Source organism: Formica exsecta, unplaced genomic scaffold (genome assembly GCF_003651465.1).
Source record: "Formica exsecta isolate Colony F162 unplaced genomic scaffold, ASM365146v1 scaffold47, whole genome shotgun sequence".
Lineage (NCBI taxonomy): Eukaryota > Metazoa > Arthropoda > Insecta > Hymenoptera > Formicidae > Formica > Formica exsecta.
Window position 1 is genome coordinate 592,355 of NW_021851936.1, and position 18,028 is coordinate 610,382.

Consider the following 18,028-nt stretch of genomic DNA (forward strand, 5'->3'; position numbering starts at 1 on the left):
AAAATTTCAAGTATGTAACAGATTTTTATCTTTTAATTATACTTAATTTTACGATTTTTATATATTTTTATAAATTTACATCAATTTTGAGCAGCTATAGCTATACTCATTAGCAATAGCCATTAATATTTAAATACAAAATAGCACTGTAAACATATTCAAGAAACATTGATAATTTTTCAGAGTATATTATTAAAATTATTATTAAAATATTATTAAAATTGTAATTTTTATGAATAAAGCCATGTGCTAAAACTTTGTAAAGTAAAACTCGCAGACATATTATAAATAATTTTTTCATATTGTTTTTAAACATCCTGCAATTTATTAAAGGGTTATTAAAATTATACGGGGTGTAATTGAAAAAACATATATGGAGCACACCATCAGACACAGGACAACAATCTAAATCGAAAAGTCCTAAATCATTTTTTGATCTGATTGTGAGTTTTCTTTTCGTTGTTATATGATGTTAAAATTAATTAATTAGCCTATCTATAGTGGAAAGCAGGAAAGATACAGCGGGGATGGGAGTAGCGAGAAAGCCTTCCGCTGTATAGACAGGCACTGATTAGCTAACTTTAACATCGTATAACAACAAAAAGAAAGCTTAGATAAAAAAATGGTTTGAAACTTTTTGATTTGGATTGTTGTTCTGTATCTGATAGTGTGTTGTCCTTTCAGGCCTCTCTACCTCAAACCTCCTTGAACAATCCGTAGCATATTTCAATCAAATTATACAATAAGATCTAAAATTTATTTATAAACAACATATTTGATAATTAAACAGTTTTCCAAAGCTATCGTATTCTGTCAGAAATTACATGAAAAATTATATTTATCTCATTTTCTCATTAATTTCTCGTTGTATGCAAAACAGATATATAACCAGCTGATGTTTTTATTAGCTAAAAAGATATTTCTTAAATAGAGTAATGCGATTAATAATGTTATTCTGATGTGTAATTAATCGCAAAGTTGAAGATTGTGCATAGAGGTATAAAAAAATTAATTTTGTAAACATTTAAAATATTGTGATACAGAGATTATTATATAAGAGATTTCAACAAGATTTTAGTGTCATTTGAATACTTTTATACAACAATAGTAATCTAACATTAAAATATCTTACCCCACAAAATGTAGCCATTGTCATGGGAAACACTTTTCCAGCGGTGAGATAGATCGGTTTAGCGCCTCTGATCAGTAATGGCAATAAATCCCTCGCATTTTTTGAATCCACCGAGTACCATTCGTTACTGTACGCCGCATAATATATCTCGTTACACTTAAAAGAGCATCAAGAGTATTTTTAGATACAAATTAATATATGCACGTTGCTTCATAAAAAAATAAAAATCAATCATTTATCTTAAAAATATTTGTATAAATTAATATATTTATATACAAATTACGAACGCGATTAGTTGATAATTTATATTTTCTTAAAAATTTGCTACACCTATGATTATACACATACAAACACTTTACGATCATGAACATTCTGTTGTAAAACAATCTATATTATTTTATTCGTAAAAAAGTTTACGTTAAATATATCTTCTATGATATTTAATTTAATTAAATAAAATCGTAAAAAGAATTTTTTTGTATTCTATATAGAACTCAATATTAAATTTTGCTATGTACATACAATAAATTTGATTTTAATAGTACGTTAATCAAATCTTCCTTAGATTGAATAAAATTGATTATATATATAATTTGTTTGATTTTTATAATAAAAGAAAATGATATATAATTTACCTGGGCCACTAAAATCTCGCCGAGAGCACAATATAAGCACATATGCGCAAAAATATTGAAAACGTTGGATGTGAAATATAACAAGTGAGCGAGCGATAGATCATTTCCTTCATCGAATAGCTAATCAATTCATGTCAATTAAAATTTAGAATTTAATTTAATTAAAATAGGGACTCGAATACTTGAATAAGTTGCAAATTTATGATAAGATATTATATAAAAATATTTCTTTTTCACAATAGTTTTTTTGTTACACATTTCAAACGCGTTTGATCTCTTTTATCGTTAGAGATCAATACAAACCATGCTCTTGGACACTTACGCTAATTATCCGGAAACCGTAGAAAGCAAAGAGTATCGCAAAGTACACGAATAACGCGAGAAGCGTTATATTGTACGTATCTTCGATCACATCGATGGCTCTATAAAAAAAATATTATTTCGCGTGTCATAAGATGAAGAATCGAGCGTGCATACTTCTTTTTTTTTATGCGGATTCATCGGCATTTGCACGTGTATAAAGTAGCAAACCTGAGTAAACGGACATGCTTCGCAACGCAATTTTTCAGCATGTCGCATGAATTGGTATATTTATCCAAATGCGCCAACCGATCCGTAAGAATGTCCAATTGACCACATATGTGAAATATCAGAAGACCGAGAAAATTATCGATTCCGGTGTAAGACATGATGGCGAGAAGAATGTAGACGGCCTGACTGATAAATGTCAGCTCGTACTGCGGCCGCCTCGTCACGTCGTAGATGTAATGGCTTTGCAGCGGCATCGGTCTTCCCGGATCGGTAATGTTCGGCGTCAGTCTCATCGAAACGCCGAAACCTGGCAGAACGATGATAAAGAAGCACGCTACTCCCATTATGCAATACGCGCATGTGATAATTATGCGCGCGCTTCGCGCTCTCCTGATCATCATCCTTCTCTCTCGCGTGCTCTTGGACCTTACCCAATCCTCCGCGATCATGTCCATGATCGGTATGATAGCTTCAAAAGTGCCAATATATTAAATGATTCGAATGCGTATTTAAGAGTACCGCTAAATTGAGATAGAGAGATTACGTTCAAGATTAATCTTAAATACAAAATAAGAAAGTTTAGAAAAAAAGAAGAAAGTGCGAAAAATAATATTTCTTGTTCCTCAAATGTTTGACAAAAAGGAATTTATACTATATACTTAATTTCCGCAATTTCTGAAATTCTTTCTGCACGACAACCTTGTAATTTTTTTGATTCTTTTTATATTATTTGTATAAAATGAACTATCTTAGGTAAATGTTCAGATTAACTTACACCTCACGGATCGTTTTCATTTTTACATATATTATAGAGGGCACGTTCCTAAGTAACACACACTTTGAATTTTGTGGCGCTCCCCTATAATATATGTGAAAATGAAAACGATCCGTGAGGTGTAAGTTAATCTGAACATTTACCCTATCTTAATTCAATTTATGTGTATATCATTTATCGCATTTTATAGCATAAAATTACGGCAGATATATTTGCGTCTCTACCTTCTTTCTTCCACCAAAAGATCACGATTCTTATCGAGCAGCTCACGGCTGGCAAAGTGAATTGTAAATTATCAATCATCAGCATGATATCCCCGTGAATTCTTATCAGGGAGTGCATAGAAGGGATCAAAACGCCGAGAGTTACCCCCAGAAAAACGAGGAGCACTCGAATATCGCATAATAACTTCTGTCGCGGGTTTTGCGCGGTTTTAGGCCAGAGTCCGATTAAGTTGAGAGCAATACGATTTAGTTTCACCGCCCATTCAAAGTCTATCTGTAAAAATCTCAATAAGTCGACGTTCATGGAAATCATAGCATAATGTCAAACATGTCACAAATAAATCTACAATTAAATGCAAAATATCGCAAAATGCGTGAAGTAAATTATTTAAAAGCCATATATAATACTTCCTGGTAATTATGCACACAAATTCAGTGTAATTAGTAAAAAATAATAATAATATTTATATTAATAACAGCAATAAAAATCATAACAATTTCAAATCGCCGTAATCACATATAATTTACGTTTCTTTAGAATCGGCACAACACTAAGTAAGAGGAAATGGATGGGAAGAGATTTTGCTAAAATGCGATATGAGAAAATAAAAAACGTTGCACCACGAGTATAAAAATATTTTTTACAAGACTGCCCCTTTTTCCAATCGCAATCATCACTGTAAGCACCTCGGTATCCGGAGTATTTAGAACCATCCATGTCAAAAGTTATCTGAAGACTGGTGTCCGCTCCTTTTTCGCGAAACGACGTTACCTCCTGTATAGCAAGAGCGTCTCTCGCGCATGCTTCGATAGTGGAAGATCTTAAAAAGGTCGGGTAATAAACTCGCAAAAAACATATATTAAATATTCCACAATAATCGATCCTTGTTTCAAGTTTCAGCACCGTACGCATCGCGCAAAATATTCGTGCGAGCAAAAAATTGCGTAATAATAGACGAGAGAAAAAAAGCGGTCGCGTGTACACCTGTTATATTCTCACATTTCTGTAATCGATTATAATAGTCCACAGCTTCGCTATAGTAGATAAACGATTATATAGATTCTATCACACGCATCATCTACCCTCTTTTTCCGAAGGAAAATGGATAAATTGAAAAAATGGTTATCTAAAGTCTTAAAAAAAAATCGTTCTTGTTGCGTAGAGCATATTAAACAAGAGTTCTAATAGCAGATAAAAACTAATTAAGGGTCATTACATTCTTTTTATTCTGTTTTTAAACATCCTGCAATTATTAAAGGATTATTAAAATTATATAGATAACTTATTATAACATTTGCTTATTATTAAATAATTTGATTTGGCTTCAGGTTTATAAAAAGATGTACATAAGTATGTGCATTTTAATTTTAATTTTAGGCATCTCTACCTCGAACCTCCTTGTACAAGCAGCAAATTTCCGTAGCATATTTCAATCAAATTATGCAATAAGATTTATAATTTACTTATAAACAATATATTCGATAATTAAACAGTTTTCCAAAGCTATCGTATCCTGTCAGAAATTATATGAAAAATTATATTTTTTCATTAATTTCTCGTTGTGTGCAAAACAGATATATAACCAGCTGATGTTTTTACTAGCTAAAAAGATATTTTTTAAATAGTAATACGATTAATAATGTCATCCTAATGTGCAATTAATCGCAAAGTTGAAGAATGTGTAAAAAGGTATAAAAAAGTTAATTTTATAAACTTTTAAAATATTGTGATACAGAGATTATTATATAAGAGATTTCAACGAGATTTAAATGTCATTTAAATACTTTTGCACCACAATAGTAATCAAACATTAAAATATCTTACCCCACAAAATGTAGCCATTGTCATGGGAAACACTTTTCCAGCGGTGAGATAGATCGGTTTAGCGCCTCTGATCAGTAATGGCAATAAATCCCTCGCATTTTTTGAATCCACCGAGTACCATTCGTTACTGTACGCCGCGTAATAAATCTCATTACACTTAAAAGAGCATCAAGAGTATTTTTAGATACAAATTAATATATGCACGTTGCTTCATAAAAAAATAAAAATCAAGCATTCATCTTAAAAGTATTTGTATAAATTAATATGTTTGTATACAAATTACGAACGCAATTAGTTGATAATTTATATTTTCTTAAAAATTTGCCACACCTAAGATTATACATATGCAAATACTTTACGATCATGAACATACTGTTGTAAAACAATTTATATTATTTTATATTCTTAAAAAACTTTACGTTAAATATATCTTCTATGATATTTATTTTAATAAAAATTAAATAAAACCGTAAAAAAAATTTTTATATTCTATATAGAACTCAATATTAAATCTTGATATATACATATAATAAATTTAACTTTAATAGAACGTTAATCAAATCTTTCTTAGATTGAATAAAATCAATTATATATTTAATTCACTTAAGTTTTATAATAAAGGAAAATGATATAAAATCTACCTGGGCCACCAAAATCTCGCCAAGAGCACAATATAAGCACATATGCGCAAAAAGATTGAAAACGTTGGATGTGAAATATACCAAGTGAGCGAGCGATAGATCATTTCCTTCATCGAATAGCTAATCAATTCACCTCAATTAAAATTTAAAATTTAATTTAATTAAAATAGGGACTTGAATATGAAGTTGCAAATTTATTTCTTTTTCACGTTTTTTTGGGACACATTTTAAACGCGTTATTGATCTCTTTTATCGTTAGAGATCAATTTAAGCCATGCTTTTGGACACTTACGCTAATTATCCGGAAACCGTAGAAAGCAAAGAGTATCGCAAAGTACACGAATAACGCGAGAAGCGTTATATTGTACGTATCTTCGATCACGTCGATGGCACTGTAAAAAAATATCATTTTGCGTGTGTCATAAGGTGAAGAAGCGAGCGTGCATACTTTTTCTCCCTTTTTTTTTATACGAATCCATTGGCATTTGTGTGTGTATAAAATAGCAAACCTGAGCAAACGGACATGTTTCGCCACGCAGTTTCTCAACATGTCGCGTGAATTGATATATTTATCCAAATGTATCAAACGATCCGTGAGAATGTCCAATTGGCCACATATGTGAAATATCAACAGACCGAGAAAATTGTCGATTCCGGTATAGGACATGATGGCGAGAAGGATGTAGACGGCCTGACTAATAAATGTCAGCTCGTACTGCGGCCGCCTCGTCACGTCGTAGATGTAATGGGTTTGCAGCGGCATCGGTCTTCCCGGATCGGTAATGTTCGGCGTCAGTCTCATCGAAACGCCGAAACCTGGCAGAACGATGATAAACAAGCACGCTACTCCCATTATGCAATACGCGCACGTGATAATTATGCGCGCGCTTCGCGCCCACTTGATCATCATCCTTCTCTCTTGCGCGCTCTTGGACCTTACCCAATCCCCCGCGATCATGTCCATGATCGGTATGATAGCTTCAAAAGTGCCAATATATTAAACGATTTGAATGCGCATTTAAGAGTACCGCTAAATTTAGACAGAGAGACTACGTTCAAGATTGATCTTAAATAAAATAGAAAAAATTTTATTTTATTTTTAACTTTATTTTAATTAAAATAGAAAAAAGTTTAAAAAAAAAGAAGAAACTGCGAAAAATAATATTTCTTGTTCCTCACATGTTTGACAAAAAGGAATTTATATTATATACATAATTTCCGCAATTTCTGAAATTATTTCTGTACGACAAACTTGTAATCTTTTTGATTCTTTTTATATTACTTGTATAAAAGGGACCATCTTAATTCAATTTACGTGTATACCATTTATCGCATTTTATAGCATAGTATTACGGCAGATATATTTGCGTTTCTACCTTCTTTCTTCCACCAAAAGATTACGATTCTTATCGAGCAGCTCACGGCTGGCAAAGTGAATTGTAAATTATCAATCATCAGCATGATATCCCCGTGAATTCTTATCAGGGAGTGCATAGAAGGAATCAGAACGCCGAGAGTTACCCCCAGAAAAACGACGAGCACTCGAATATCGCACAATAACTTCTGTCGCGGGTTTTGGGCGGTTTTAGGCCAGAGTCCGATCAAGTCGAGAGCAATACGATTCAGTTTCACCGCCCATTCGAAGTCTACCTGTAGAAATCCCAATAAGTCGAGGTTCATGGAAATCACCGCATAATGTCAAACATGTCACAAATAAATCTACAATTAAATGCAAAATATCGCGTGAAATAAATTATCTGAAAGCCATATATAATATTATCTGATAATTATGCACACAAATTCAGTGTAATTAGTTAAAAATAATAATAATATTTATATCTCAGCAATAAAAATCATAGCAATTTCAATTCGCCGTAATCACATATAATTTACGTTTCTTTAGAATCGGAACATTAAGTAACAGGCGATGGATGGGAAGAAATTTTTGCTAAAAAGAGATATGAGAAAATAGAAAACGTTGCACCACGAGTATAAAAATATTTTTTACAAGACTGTCCCTTCCTCCAATCGCAATCATCACCGTAAGCACCTCGATAGCCGGAGTATTTAGAACCATCCATGTCAAATGTTATCTGAAGACTGGCGTCCGCTCCTTTTTCGCGAAACGACGTTACCTCCTGTATAGCAAGAGCGCCTCTCGCGCATGCTCTCGATAGTGGAAGTTATTAAAATGGCCGGACAATAAACTCGCGAAAAAACACATATTAAATATTCCACAATAATCGATCCTTGTTTCAAGTTTCAGCAGTGTACGCATCGCGCAAAATACTCGTGCGAGCAAAAAATTTCGTAATAATAGACGAAAAAAAGAAAGCGGTCGCGTGTACACCTGTTATATTCTCACGTTTCTATAGTCGGTTATAGTTGTCTATTGCTTCGTTATAGTTGATAAACGATTATATAGATTCTATCACACGCATCATCTACGCTTTTTTCCGGAGGAAAGTGAATAAATTTAAAAAATGTTTATCCCAAGGTCTAAATAAAATTTGTTCTTGTTGCGTAAAGCATATTAAACAAGAATTCTAATAGCAGATAAAAACAAATTAAACGTCATTACATTCTTACATTCACAAGAGACTTCGAATTCTGTTTATACTTATGTACACATCATTGGAGAATGTATCGGTATATAGTGATGTAAAACGCAAGAAAATTTTTTCGCTTTAACAAACATTGGATTAAATCATCCACGAATACTTATTTTGATTAATATATCTTTGTTATTATTCTACTCGTGCATAATTATCGAATTGGAGTTCTATTACACCTACTCATATCGTATTGGAATAAATGCTACACTAACTTGATTTTTATACTTTTATCCTCGGTTTACCAAACTCGCTTTATCAAAACTGATAAGTAGCCAGCCGATGTTTTTAATAGATAAAGTATATTATTAAAATTGGGAATTTTTATGAATAAAGCCATATGCTAAAGCTCTGTAAAGTTAAAGTCGCAGACATATAAGAAAAATTTTTGTTCTGTATTTAAACATCCTGCAATTATTAAAAGATTATTAAAATTATATAGATATCTTATTATAACATTTGCTTATTAATTTGATTCGACTTCGGGTTCATAAAAAGATGTACATGAGTATTTGCATTTTAATTTTAATTTTAGGCCTCTCTACCTCAAACCTCCTTCTACAAGGAGTTTGTTTTCATAGCATATTTCAATCAAATTACTCAATAATATTTATAATATATTTACAAACAATATATTCGATAATTAGTTTTTCAAAGCTATTGTATTCTATCAGAAAATACATGCAAAATTATATTTATTTCATTTCTTCATTAATTTCTTGTCGTGTGCAAAACAGATATATAACCAGCTGATGTTTTTATTAGCTAAAAAGATATTTTTAAAATAGTATTACGATTAATAATGTCATCCTAATGTGCAATTAATCGCAAAGTTGGAGATTGTGTATAGAGGGGTATAAAAAAAATAATTTTGTAAACTTTTAATATTGTGATACCAAAATTATTATATAAAAGAATTCAACGAGATTTTAGTGTCATTTAAATGCGTTTTACACAACAATAGTAATCAAACATTAAAATATCTTACTCCACAGAATGTAGCTATTGTCATGGGAAACACTTTTCCAGCGGTGAGATAGATCGGTTTAGTACCTCTGATCAGTAATGGCAATAAATCCCTCGCATTTATTGAATTCACGGAATACCATTCGTTACTGTACGCCGCATAATATATCTCGTTACACTTAAAAGGTCATTAAGAGTATTTTTAGATACAAATTGATATATACCGTTGTTTCATAAGAAAATAAAAATCAGCCATTCATCTTAAAAATATTTGTATAAATTAATATGTTTATATACAAATTACGAATGCAATTAGATGGTAATTTACATTTTCTTAAAAATTTTCTACACATGAAATTATACACATGCCAGCACTTTACGATCCTGTTGTAAACAATCTATATTATTTTATATTCTTAAAAAAGCTTACGTTAAATATATTTTCTACGATATTTAATTAAATAAAAATAAAATAAAATCGTAAATAATTCTTTTTATATTCTACATAGAATTCAATATTAAATTTTGCTATGTATATATAATCAATTTAACTTTAATAGTACGTTATGCAAATTTTCTTTAGGTTGGGAATCAATGGTTATATATGTAATTTGTTTGATTTTTATAAAAAAAGAAACCGATATATATAATATACCTGGGCCATCAAAATCTCGCCGAGAGCACAATGCAAGCACATATGCGCAAAAATATTGAAAACGTTGGATGCGAAATACACCAAATGAACAAACGACAGATCATTTCCTTCATCGAATAGCTATTCAATTCATGTCAATTAAAATTTAAAATTTATTAATTAAAATAGAGATCTAAAAGAATACTAATTTGTAAATTTATGATAAGATATTACGTTAAAATTGTTCTTTTTCATGTTTCTTTGTGACACATTTTAAAAGTTATTGATTTCTTTTATCGTTAAAGATCAATTTAAGTCATGCTTTCCGAAACTTACGCTAATTATCCGGAAACAGTACAAAGCAAAGAGTATCGCAAAATACAGAAATAACGTGAGAAGCGTTATATTGTACGTATCTTCCATCACGTCGATGGCTCTGTAAAAAAAAATATTATTTTGCATGTGTCACAAGATGAAGAATTGAGATAAAGAATCATACTTTTTTTCTTTTTTTTTATACGGATTCATCGGCATTCGCGCGTGTATAAAATAGCAAACCTGAGCAAACGGACATGTTTCGCAATGCAGTTTCTCAACATGTCGCGTGAATTGATATATTTATCCAAATGCGCCAAACGATCTGTGAGAATATCCAATTGCCCGCATATGTGAAATATTAACAGACCAAGAAAATTATCGATTCCGGTATAGGATATCATGCCGAGAATGATATAGACGGCCTGACTGATAAATGTCAACTCATACTGCGGCTGCCTCGTCACGTCGTAGACATAATGGGTTTGCAGCGGCATCGGTCTCCCTGGATCGGTTATGTTCGGCGTCATTCTCATCGACACGCCGAAACTTGGCAGAACGATGATAAAGAAGCACGTTACTCCCATTATGCAATACGAGCATATGATAATTATGTGCGCAATCCGCGCCCTCTTGATCATCATCCTTTTCTCTCGCACGCTCGTGGACCTTACCCAATCCTCCGCCATCATGTCCATGATCGGTATGATAGCTACAAAAATGCCAATGTATTAAACGATTCGAATGCGCGCTTAAGAGTACCACCAAATTAAGATAGAAAGACTACGTTCATGATAAACCTTAAATAAAATAGAAGAAAGAGAAGAAACTGCGAAAAATAATATTTCTTCTCCTTCGCTTATTTGACAAAATTAATATATATTATGTACATAATATGTACATAGTTTCCGCAATCTCTGAAATTTTTGCTGCGTGATAAACTTGTAATTTTTTTATAAACGGATTCTTTTCGTATTATTTAAATATAAAAGAGATTATCTTAATTCAATTTACATATATATCATTTATTGCATTTTATAGCATAGAGTTACGGCAGATATATTTGCGTTTCTACCTTCTTTCTTCCACCAAAAGATCACAATTCTTATTGGGCAGCTCATGGTTGGCAAAGTGAGTTGTAAATTATCTATCATCAGCATGATATCACCGCGAATTCTTATCAGTGAGTGTATAGAAGGGATCAGAAGGCAAAGAGTTATTCCCAGAAAAACGACGAACACCCGAATATCGCACAGTAATTTCTGCTGCGGGCTTTGCGCGGTTTTAGGCCAGAGTCCGATCAAGTCGAGAGCGATACGATTTAGTTTCACCGCCCATTCAAAGTCTACCTATAGAAATCCCAATAAGTCGAGGTTCGTAGAAATCATTGCATAATATCAAACATGTCACAAATAAATCTATAATTGAATGCAAAATGTCGCAAAATGCGTGAATTATCTGAAAGCCATATATAATACTTTCTGTTAATTATGCACACAAATTTAGTGTAATTAATTAAAAATAATAATAATATTTATATTAATGATAAATAATAGCAATGAAAATCATAGCAATTTCAAGTCGTCGTTATCACATATAATTTACGTCTCATTACAATCGGCACTATGTAAGATACAACACTAAGTAAGAGGAGATGGATGGGAAGATTTTACTAAAATGCGATATGAGAAAATAAAAACGTTGCACCGCGAGTATAAAAATATTTTTTACGAGACTGTCCCTTTTTCCAATCGCAACAATCACCGTAAGCACCTCGGTATCCGGAGTATTTAGAACTATCCATGTCAAATGTTGTCTAAAGACTGTCGTCCGCTCCTTTTTTGCGAAACGACGTTACCTCCTGTATAGCAAGAGCGCATGCTCTTGATATTGGAAGCTCTTAAAAAGGCCGGGTAATAAACTCGCGAAAAAACATGTATTAAATATTGCACAATAATCGATCCTTGTTTCAAGTTTCATCATCGCGCATCGCGCAAAATATTCATGCGAGCAAAAAATTTCGTAATAACAGACGAGAGAAAAAAACGGTTGCGTGTACACCTGTTATAGTCTCACGTTTCTATAATCGGTTATAGTAGTTTACAGCTTCGTTATAGTTGATAAACGATTATATAGATTCTATCATACGCATCAGCTACGCTCTTTTTCCGAAGGAAAGTAGATAAATTTAAAAAATGGTTATCTAAAGTCTTAAAAAGAATTCGTTCTTGTTGTGTAGAGCATAAACAAAGATTTTAATAGCAGATAAAAATTAATTAAAAATCATTACATTCTACATTCACGAGAGACTTTAAATTGTGTTTATACTTATGTATACTTATATACACTTCGTTGAGAATGTATCGGTATGTAGTGATGAAACGCAAGAAAATATTTTACTCTAACAAACATTGGATTAAATCATCCACGAATACTTTAGTTCTATCTCGCTTGATAGATCACAATTCTTATTGGGCAGCTCATGGTTGGCAAAGTGAGTTGTAAATTATCTATCATCAGCATGATATCACCGCGAATTCTTATCAGTGAGTGTATAGAAGGGATCAGAAGGCAAAGAGTTATTCCCAGAAAAACGACGAACACCCGAATATCGCACAGTAATTTCTGCTGCGGGCTTTGCGCGGTTTTAGGCCAGAGTCCGATCAAGTCGAGAGCGATACGATTTAGTTTCACCGCCCATTCAAAGTCTACCTATAGAAATCCCAATAAGTCGAGGTTCGTAGAAATCATTGCATAATATCAAACATGTCACAAATAAATCTATAATTGAATGCAAAATGTCGCAAAATGCGTGAATTATCTGAAAGCCATATATAATACTTTCTGTTAATTATGCACACAAATTTAGTGTAATTAATTAAAAATAATAATAATATTTATATTAATGATAAATAATAGCAATGAAAATCATAGCAATTTCAAGTCGTCGTTATCACATATAATTTACGTCTCATTACAATCGGCACTATGTAAGATACAACACTAAGTAAGAGGAGATGGATGGGAAGATTTTACTAAAATGCGATATGAGAAAATAAAAACATTGCACCGCGAATATAAAAATATTCTTTACGAGACTGTCCCTTTTTCCAATCGCAACCATTACCGTAAGCACCTCGGTATCCGGAGTATTTAGAACTATCCATGTCAAATGTTGTCTAAAGACTGTCGTCCGCTCCTTTTTTGCGAAACGACGTTACCTCCTGTATAGCAAGAGCGCATGCTCTTGATATTGGAAGCTCTTAAAAAGGCCGGGTAATAAACTCGCGAAAAAACATGTATTAAATATTGCACAATAATCGATCCTTGTTTCAAGTTTCATCATCGCGCATCGCGCAAAATATTCATGCGAGCAAAAAATTTCGTAATAACAGACGAGAGAAAAAAACGGTCGCGTGTACACCTGTTATATTCTCACGTTTCTATAATCGGTTATAGTAGTCTACAGCTTCGTTATAGTTGATAAACGATTATATAGATTCTATCACACGCATCAGCTACGCTCTTTTTCGAAGGAAAGTAGATAAATTAAAAAAATGGTTATCTAAAGTCTTAAAAAGAATTCGTTCTTGTTGTGTAGAGCATAAACAAAGATTTTAATAGCAGATAAAAATTAATTAAAAATCATTACATTCTACATTCACGAGAGACTTTAAATTGTGTTTATACTTATGTATACTTATATACACTTCGTTGAGAATGTATCGGTATGTAGTGATGAAACGCAAGAAAATATTTTACTCTAACAAACATTGGATTAAATCATCCACGAATACTTTAGTTCTATCTCGCTTGATATATCTCTGTTATCATTCTATTCGTATATAATTGGAATTATCTAATTGTGGTTATATTACACTTACTCATATCGTACTGGAATAAATGCTACATTAACATGATTTTTATACTTTTATCCTCGCTTTGCCAACAAAAATGATATATAGCCAGCCAATGTTTCCAATAGCTGAAGTATATTATTAAAATTGGTAATATCTATGAATAAAGCCGTGTGCTAAAGCTTTGTAAAATAAAATTCGCAGACATGTCATAAATAAATTTTTTATTTTGTTTTTAAACATCCTGCAATTATTAAAGGATTATTAATATTATATAGATATCTTATTATAACATTTGCTTATTACTAAGTAATTTGATTTGGCTTCAGGTTCATAAAAATGTATGTACATGAGTATGTTCATTTTAATTTTAATTTTAGGCTTCTCTACCTCAACCTCCTTGTACAAGGAGAATATTTCCGTAACATATTTCAATCAAATTGTGCAACAAGATTTATAATTTATTTATAAACAATATATTCGATAATTTAACAGTTTTTTTTTCAAAGCTATCGTATCCGTCAAAAATTACATGAAAAATTATATTTATCTCACTTCTTCATTAATTTCTCGTTGTATGCAAAACAGATATATAACCAGCTGATGTTTTTATTAGCTAAAAAGATATTTTTTTAAATAGTAATTAATGTCATCCTAATGTGCAATTAATCGCAAAGTTGAAGACTGTGCATAGAGGGGCATAAAAAAATTTATTTTATAAACTTCTAAAATATTGTGATACAGTGATTATTATATAAGAGATTTCAACGAGATTTTAGTATCATTTAAGTGCGTTTTACACAACAATAGTAATCAAACATTAAAATATCTTACCCCACAGAATGTAGCTATTGTCATGGGAAACACTTTTCCAGCGGTGAGATAGATCGGTTTAGCACCTCTGATCAATAATGGCAATAAATCCCTAGCATTCTTTGAATTCACCGAATACCATTCGTTACTGTACGCCGCATAATATATCTCGTTACACTTAAAAGAACATCAAGAGTATTTTTAAACACAAATTAATATATACCGTTGCTTCATAAGAAAATATAAATCAGCCATTCATCTTAAAAATATTTGTATAAATTAAAAATTAACATGTTTATATACAAATTACGAACGCAATTAGCTGGTAATTTACATTTTCTTAAAAAGGTTTACGTTAAATATATATTTTCTACGAAATTTAATTTAATAAAAATTAAATAAAATCGTAAAAAAATTTTTTTTGTCCTCTATATAGAATTCAATATAAAATTTTACTATGTACATATAATAAATTTTACTTTAATAGCACGTTAATTAAATCTTTCTTAGATTGAATAAAATTGATTAGATATATAATTTGTTTGATTTTTATAATAAAAGAAAACGATATATAATCTACCTGGGCCACCAAAATCTCGCCGAGAGCACAATATAAGCACATATGCGCAAAAATATTGAAAACGTTGGATGTGAAATACACTACGTGTACGAGCGATAGATTATTTCCTTCATCGAATAGCTAATCAATTCATGTTAATCAAAATTTAAAATTTATTAATTAAAATAGGGACTTGACAGAATACTAATTAGCAAATATATGATAAGATATTACGTTAAAAGTATAGTTCTTTTTCACGTTTTTTGTGACATATTTTAAAAGTCATTGATCTCTTTTATCGTTAATGATCAATTTAAGCCATGCATTCCGACACTTACGCTAATTATCCGGAAACAATACAAAGCAAAGAGTATCGCAAAGTACAGGAATAACGCGAGAAGCGTTATATTGTACGTATCTTCGATCACATCGATGGCTCTGTAAAAAAATATCATTTCGCATGTGTCACAAGATGAAGAATCGAGCGTACATACTTCTTTTCTTTTTTTTTTTTTTATACCAATCCTTTAGCATTCGCACGTGTATAAAATAGCAAACCTGAGCAAACAGACATGTTTCGCCACGCAGTTTCTCAGTATGCCACGTGAATTGATATATTTATCCAAATGCGCCAAACGATCCGTGAGAATGTCCAGTTGTCCGCATATGTGAAATACCAACAGACCGAGAAAATTGTCAATTCCGGTATAAGACATCATAGCAAGAACAATGTAGATGGCCTGACTGATAAATGTCAGCTCGTACTGCGGCCGCCTTGTCACGTCATAGACGTAATAGGTTTGCAGAGGCATCGGTCTCCCCGGATCAGTGATGTTCGGCGTCAGTCTCATCGACACACCGAAAGCTGGCAAAATGATGAGAAAGAAGCATCCTACTCCCATTATGCAATACGCGCATGAGATAATTATGTGCGCGCTCCGCGCCCTCTTGATCATCATTCTTCTCTCTCGCGCGCTCTTGGACCTTACCCAATCTTCCGCGATCATGTCCATGATCGGTATGATAGCTTCAAAAGTGCCAATATATTAAACGATTCAATGCGCGCTTAAGAGTACCGCTAAATTGAGACAGAGAGACTACATTCAAAATTAATCTTAAATAAAATTTAAAAAAAGTTTAAGAAAAGAGAAGGAACTGCGAAAAATAATATTTCTTCTCCCTCACTTGTTTGACAAAAAGGAATATATAATATGTACATAATTTCCGCAATCTCTGAAATTTATGTTGCGCAATAAACTTGTAATTTTTTTAGCTGTAAACAGATTCTTTTCGTATTATTTAAGTATAAAAGGGACTATCTTAATTCAATTTACGTGTATATCATTTATCGCATTTTATAGCATAGAGTTATGGCAGATATATTTGCGTTTCTACCTTCTTTCTTCCACCAAAAGATCACAATTCTTATCGAGCAGCTTATGGTTGGTAAAGTGAATTGTAAATTATCTATCATCAGCATGATATCCCCGTGAATTCTTATCAGAGAGTGTATAGAAGGGATCAGAAGGCCGAGAGTTACCCCCAGAAAAACGACGAGCACACGAAGATCGCACAATAACTTCTGTCGCGGGCTTTGCGCGGTTTTAGGCCAGAGTCCGATCAAGTCGAGAACGATACGATTTAATTTCACCGCCCATTCAAAGTCTACCTGTAGAAATCCCAATAAGTCGAAGTTCGTAGAAATCGTCGCATAATGTCAAATATGTCGCAAATAAATTTACAATTAAATGCAAAACGTCGCAAAATGCGTGAAGTAAATGATCTGAAAGCCATATATAATAATTTCTGTTAATTATGCAATGCACAAATTTAATGTAATTAATTAAAAATAATAATAATATTTATATTAATAATAAATAACAGCAATAAAAATTATAGCAATTTCAAATCGCCATAATCACATATAATTTATGTCTCTTTACAATCGGCACAACACTAAGTAAGAGGCGATTGATGGGAAGATTTTGCTAAAATTGATGCGATGTAAGAAAATAAAAAACGTTCAAGATTAAAATGTTGCACCACGAGTATAAAAATATTTTTTTACAAAACTGTCCCTTTTTCCAGTCGCAACCATCACCGTAAGCACCTTGGTATCCGGAGTATTTAGAACCATCCATGTCAAATGTTGTCTAAAGACTGGCGTCCACTCCTTTTTCGCGAAACGACGTTACCTTCTGTATAGCAAGAGCGTATCTCGCGCATGCTCTCGATAGTGGAAGCTCTTAAAAAGCCGAGCAATAAACTCGCGAAAAAACATATATTAAATATTTCACAATAATCGATCCTTGTTTCAAGTTTCAACACCATATGCGTCGCGCAAAATATTCGTGCGAACAAAAAATAACAGACAAGAGGAAAAAAAGCGGTCGCGTGTACACCTGTTATATTCTCACGCTTCTATAATCGGTTATAGTAGTCTTCAGCTTTGCTAAAGATAAACGATTATATAGATTCTATTACACGCATTATTTACGCTTTTTTTCCG

At 32.1% G+C, this 18,028-nt stretch overlaps 4 protein-coding genes across 4 annotated transcripts; all 4 read right to left on the reverse strand.

The window, feature by feature from the left end:
• Positions 1-854: 854 nt before the first annotated feature.
• LOC115241201 (odorant receptor 43a-like) lies at positions 855-4,337 on the reverse strand. The gene is made up of 7 exons (XM_029816855.1): positions 3,976-4,337; positions 3,298-3,567; positions 2,299-2,767; positions 2,090-2,189; positions 1,768-1,887; positions 1,133-1,288; positions 855-908 (listed from the first exon to the last, which is right to left on the reverse strand). Exons 1-7 carry the CDS (start codon positions 4,208-4,210, stop codon positions 855-857), a joined length of 1,404 nt encoding a protein of 467 aa, XP_029672715.1. The 5' UTR covers positions 4,211-4,337.
• Positions 4,338-4,846: 509 nt separating this feature from the next.
• On the reverse strand, positions 4,847-7,844 carry LOC115241208 (odorant receptor 33b-like). Its single transcript, XM_029816863.1, has 7 exons — positions 7,805-7,844; positions 7,140-7,409; positions 6,273-6,741; positions 6,056-6,155; positions 5,764-5,883; positions 5,123-5,278; positions 4,847-4,900 (listed from the first exon to the last, which is right to left on the reverse strand). The coding sequence occupies exons 1-7, from the start codon at positions 7,842-7,844 to the stop codon at positions 4,847-4,849; spliced, it is 1,209 nt and encodes a 402-aa protein (XP_029672723.1).
• Positions 7,845-9,086: 1,242 nt separating this feature from the next.
• Positions 9,087-12,247, reverse strand: LOC115241204 (odorant receptor 43a-like). Its single transcript, XM_029816858.1, has 7 exons — positions 12,055-12,247; positions 11,366-11,635; positions 10,534-11,002; positions 10,312-10,411; positions 9,997-10,116; positions 9,364-9,519; positions 9,087-9,140 (listed from the first exon to the last, which is right to left on the reverse strand). The coding sequence occupies exons 1-7, from the start codon at positions 12,092-12,094 to the stop codon at positions 9,087-9,089; spliced, it is 1,209 nt and encodes a 402-aa protein (XP_029672718.1). The 5' UTR covers positions 12,095-12,247.
• A 2,238-nt stretch (positions 12,248-14,485) lies between these two features.
• Positions 14,486-17,660, reverse strand: LOC115241209 (odorant receptor 43a-like). Its single transcript, XM_029816865.1, has 7 exons — positions 17,621-17,660; positions 16,915-17,184; positions 16,078-16,546; positions 15,858-15,957; positions 15,541-15,660; positions 14,982-15,137; positions 14,486-14,763 (listed from the first exon to the last, which is right to left on the reverse strand). The coding sequence occupies exons 1-7, from the start codon at positions 17,658-17,660 to the stop codon at positions 14,710-14,712; spliced, it is 1,209 nt and encodes a 402-aa protein (XP_029672725.1). The 3' UTR covers positions 14,486-14,709.
• Positions 17,661-18,028: the final 368 nt, after the last annotated feature.

Coding starts and splice junctions, on each gene's coding strand:
- LOC115241201 (XM_029816855.1), bottom strand. CDS start 4,210: ATGCGTACGGTGCTGAAACTTGAAACAAGGATCGATTATTGTGGAATA. Junction 2,190..2,298: donor AAGCATGTCCGTTTACTCAG/GTTTGCTACTTT, acceptor TTTTTTTTATAG/AGCCATCGATGTGATCGAAG. Junction 1,289..1,767: donor GCGAGATTTTAGTGGCCCAG/GTAAATTATATA, acceptor TGCTCTTTTAAG/TGTAACGAGATATATTATGC.
- LOC115241208 (XM_029816863.1), bottom strand. CDS start 7,844: ATGGATGGTTCTAAATACTCCGGCTATCGAGGTGCTTACG. Junction 7,410..7,804: donor CGGCTATCGAGGTGCTTACG/GTGATGATTGCG, acceptor TTCTACAGGTAG/ACTTCGAATGGGCGGTGAAA. Junction 4,901..5,122: donor CAATGGCTACATTTTGTGGG/GTAAGATATTTT, acceptor ATATCTTTTTAG/CTAGTAAAAACATCAGCTGG.
- LOC115241204 (XM_029816858.1), bottom strand. CDS start 12,094: ATGGATAGTTCTAAATACTCCGGATACCGAGGTGCTTACG. Junction 11,003..11,365: donor CTTTTGGTGGAAGAAAGAAG/GTAGAAACGCAA, acceptor GCATTTTTGTAG/CTATCATACCGATCATGGAC. Junction 10,117..10,311: donor ACTGTTTCCGGATAATTAGC/GTAAGTTTCGGA, acceptor TGAATTGAATAG/CTATTCGATGAAGGAAATGA.
- LOC115241209 (XM_029816865.1), bottom strand. CDS start 17,660: ATGGATGGTTCTAAATACTCCGGATACCAAGGTGCTTACG. Junction 17,185..17,620: donor CGGATACCAAGGTGCTTACG/GTGATGGTTGCG, acceptor TTCTACAGGTAG/ACTTTGAATGGGCGGTGAAA. Junction 16,547..16,914: donor CTTTTGGTGGAAGAAAGAAG/GTAGAAACGCAA, acceptor GCACTTTTGAAG/CTATCATACCGATCATGGAC.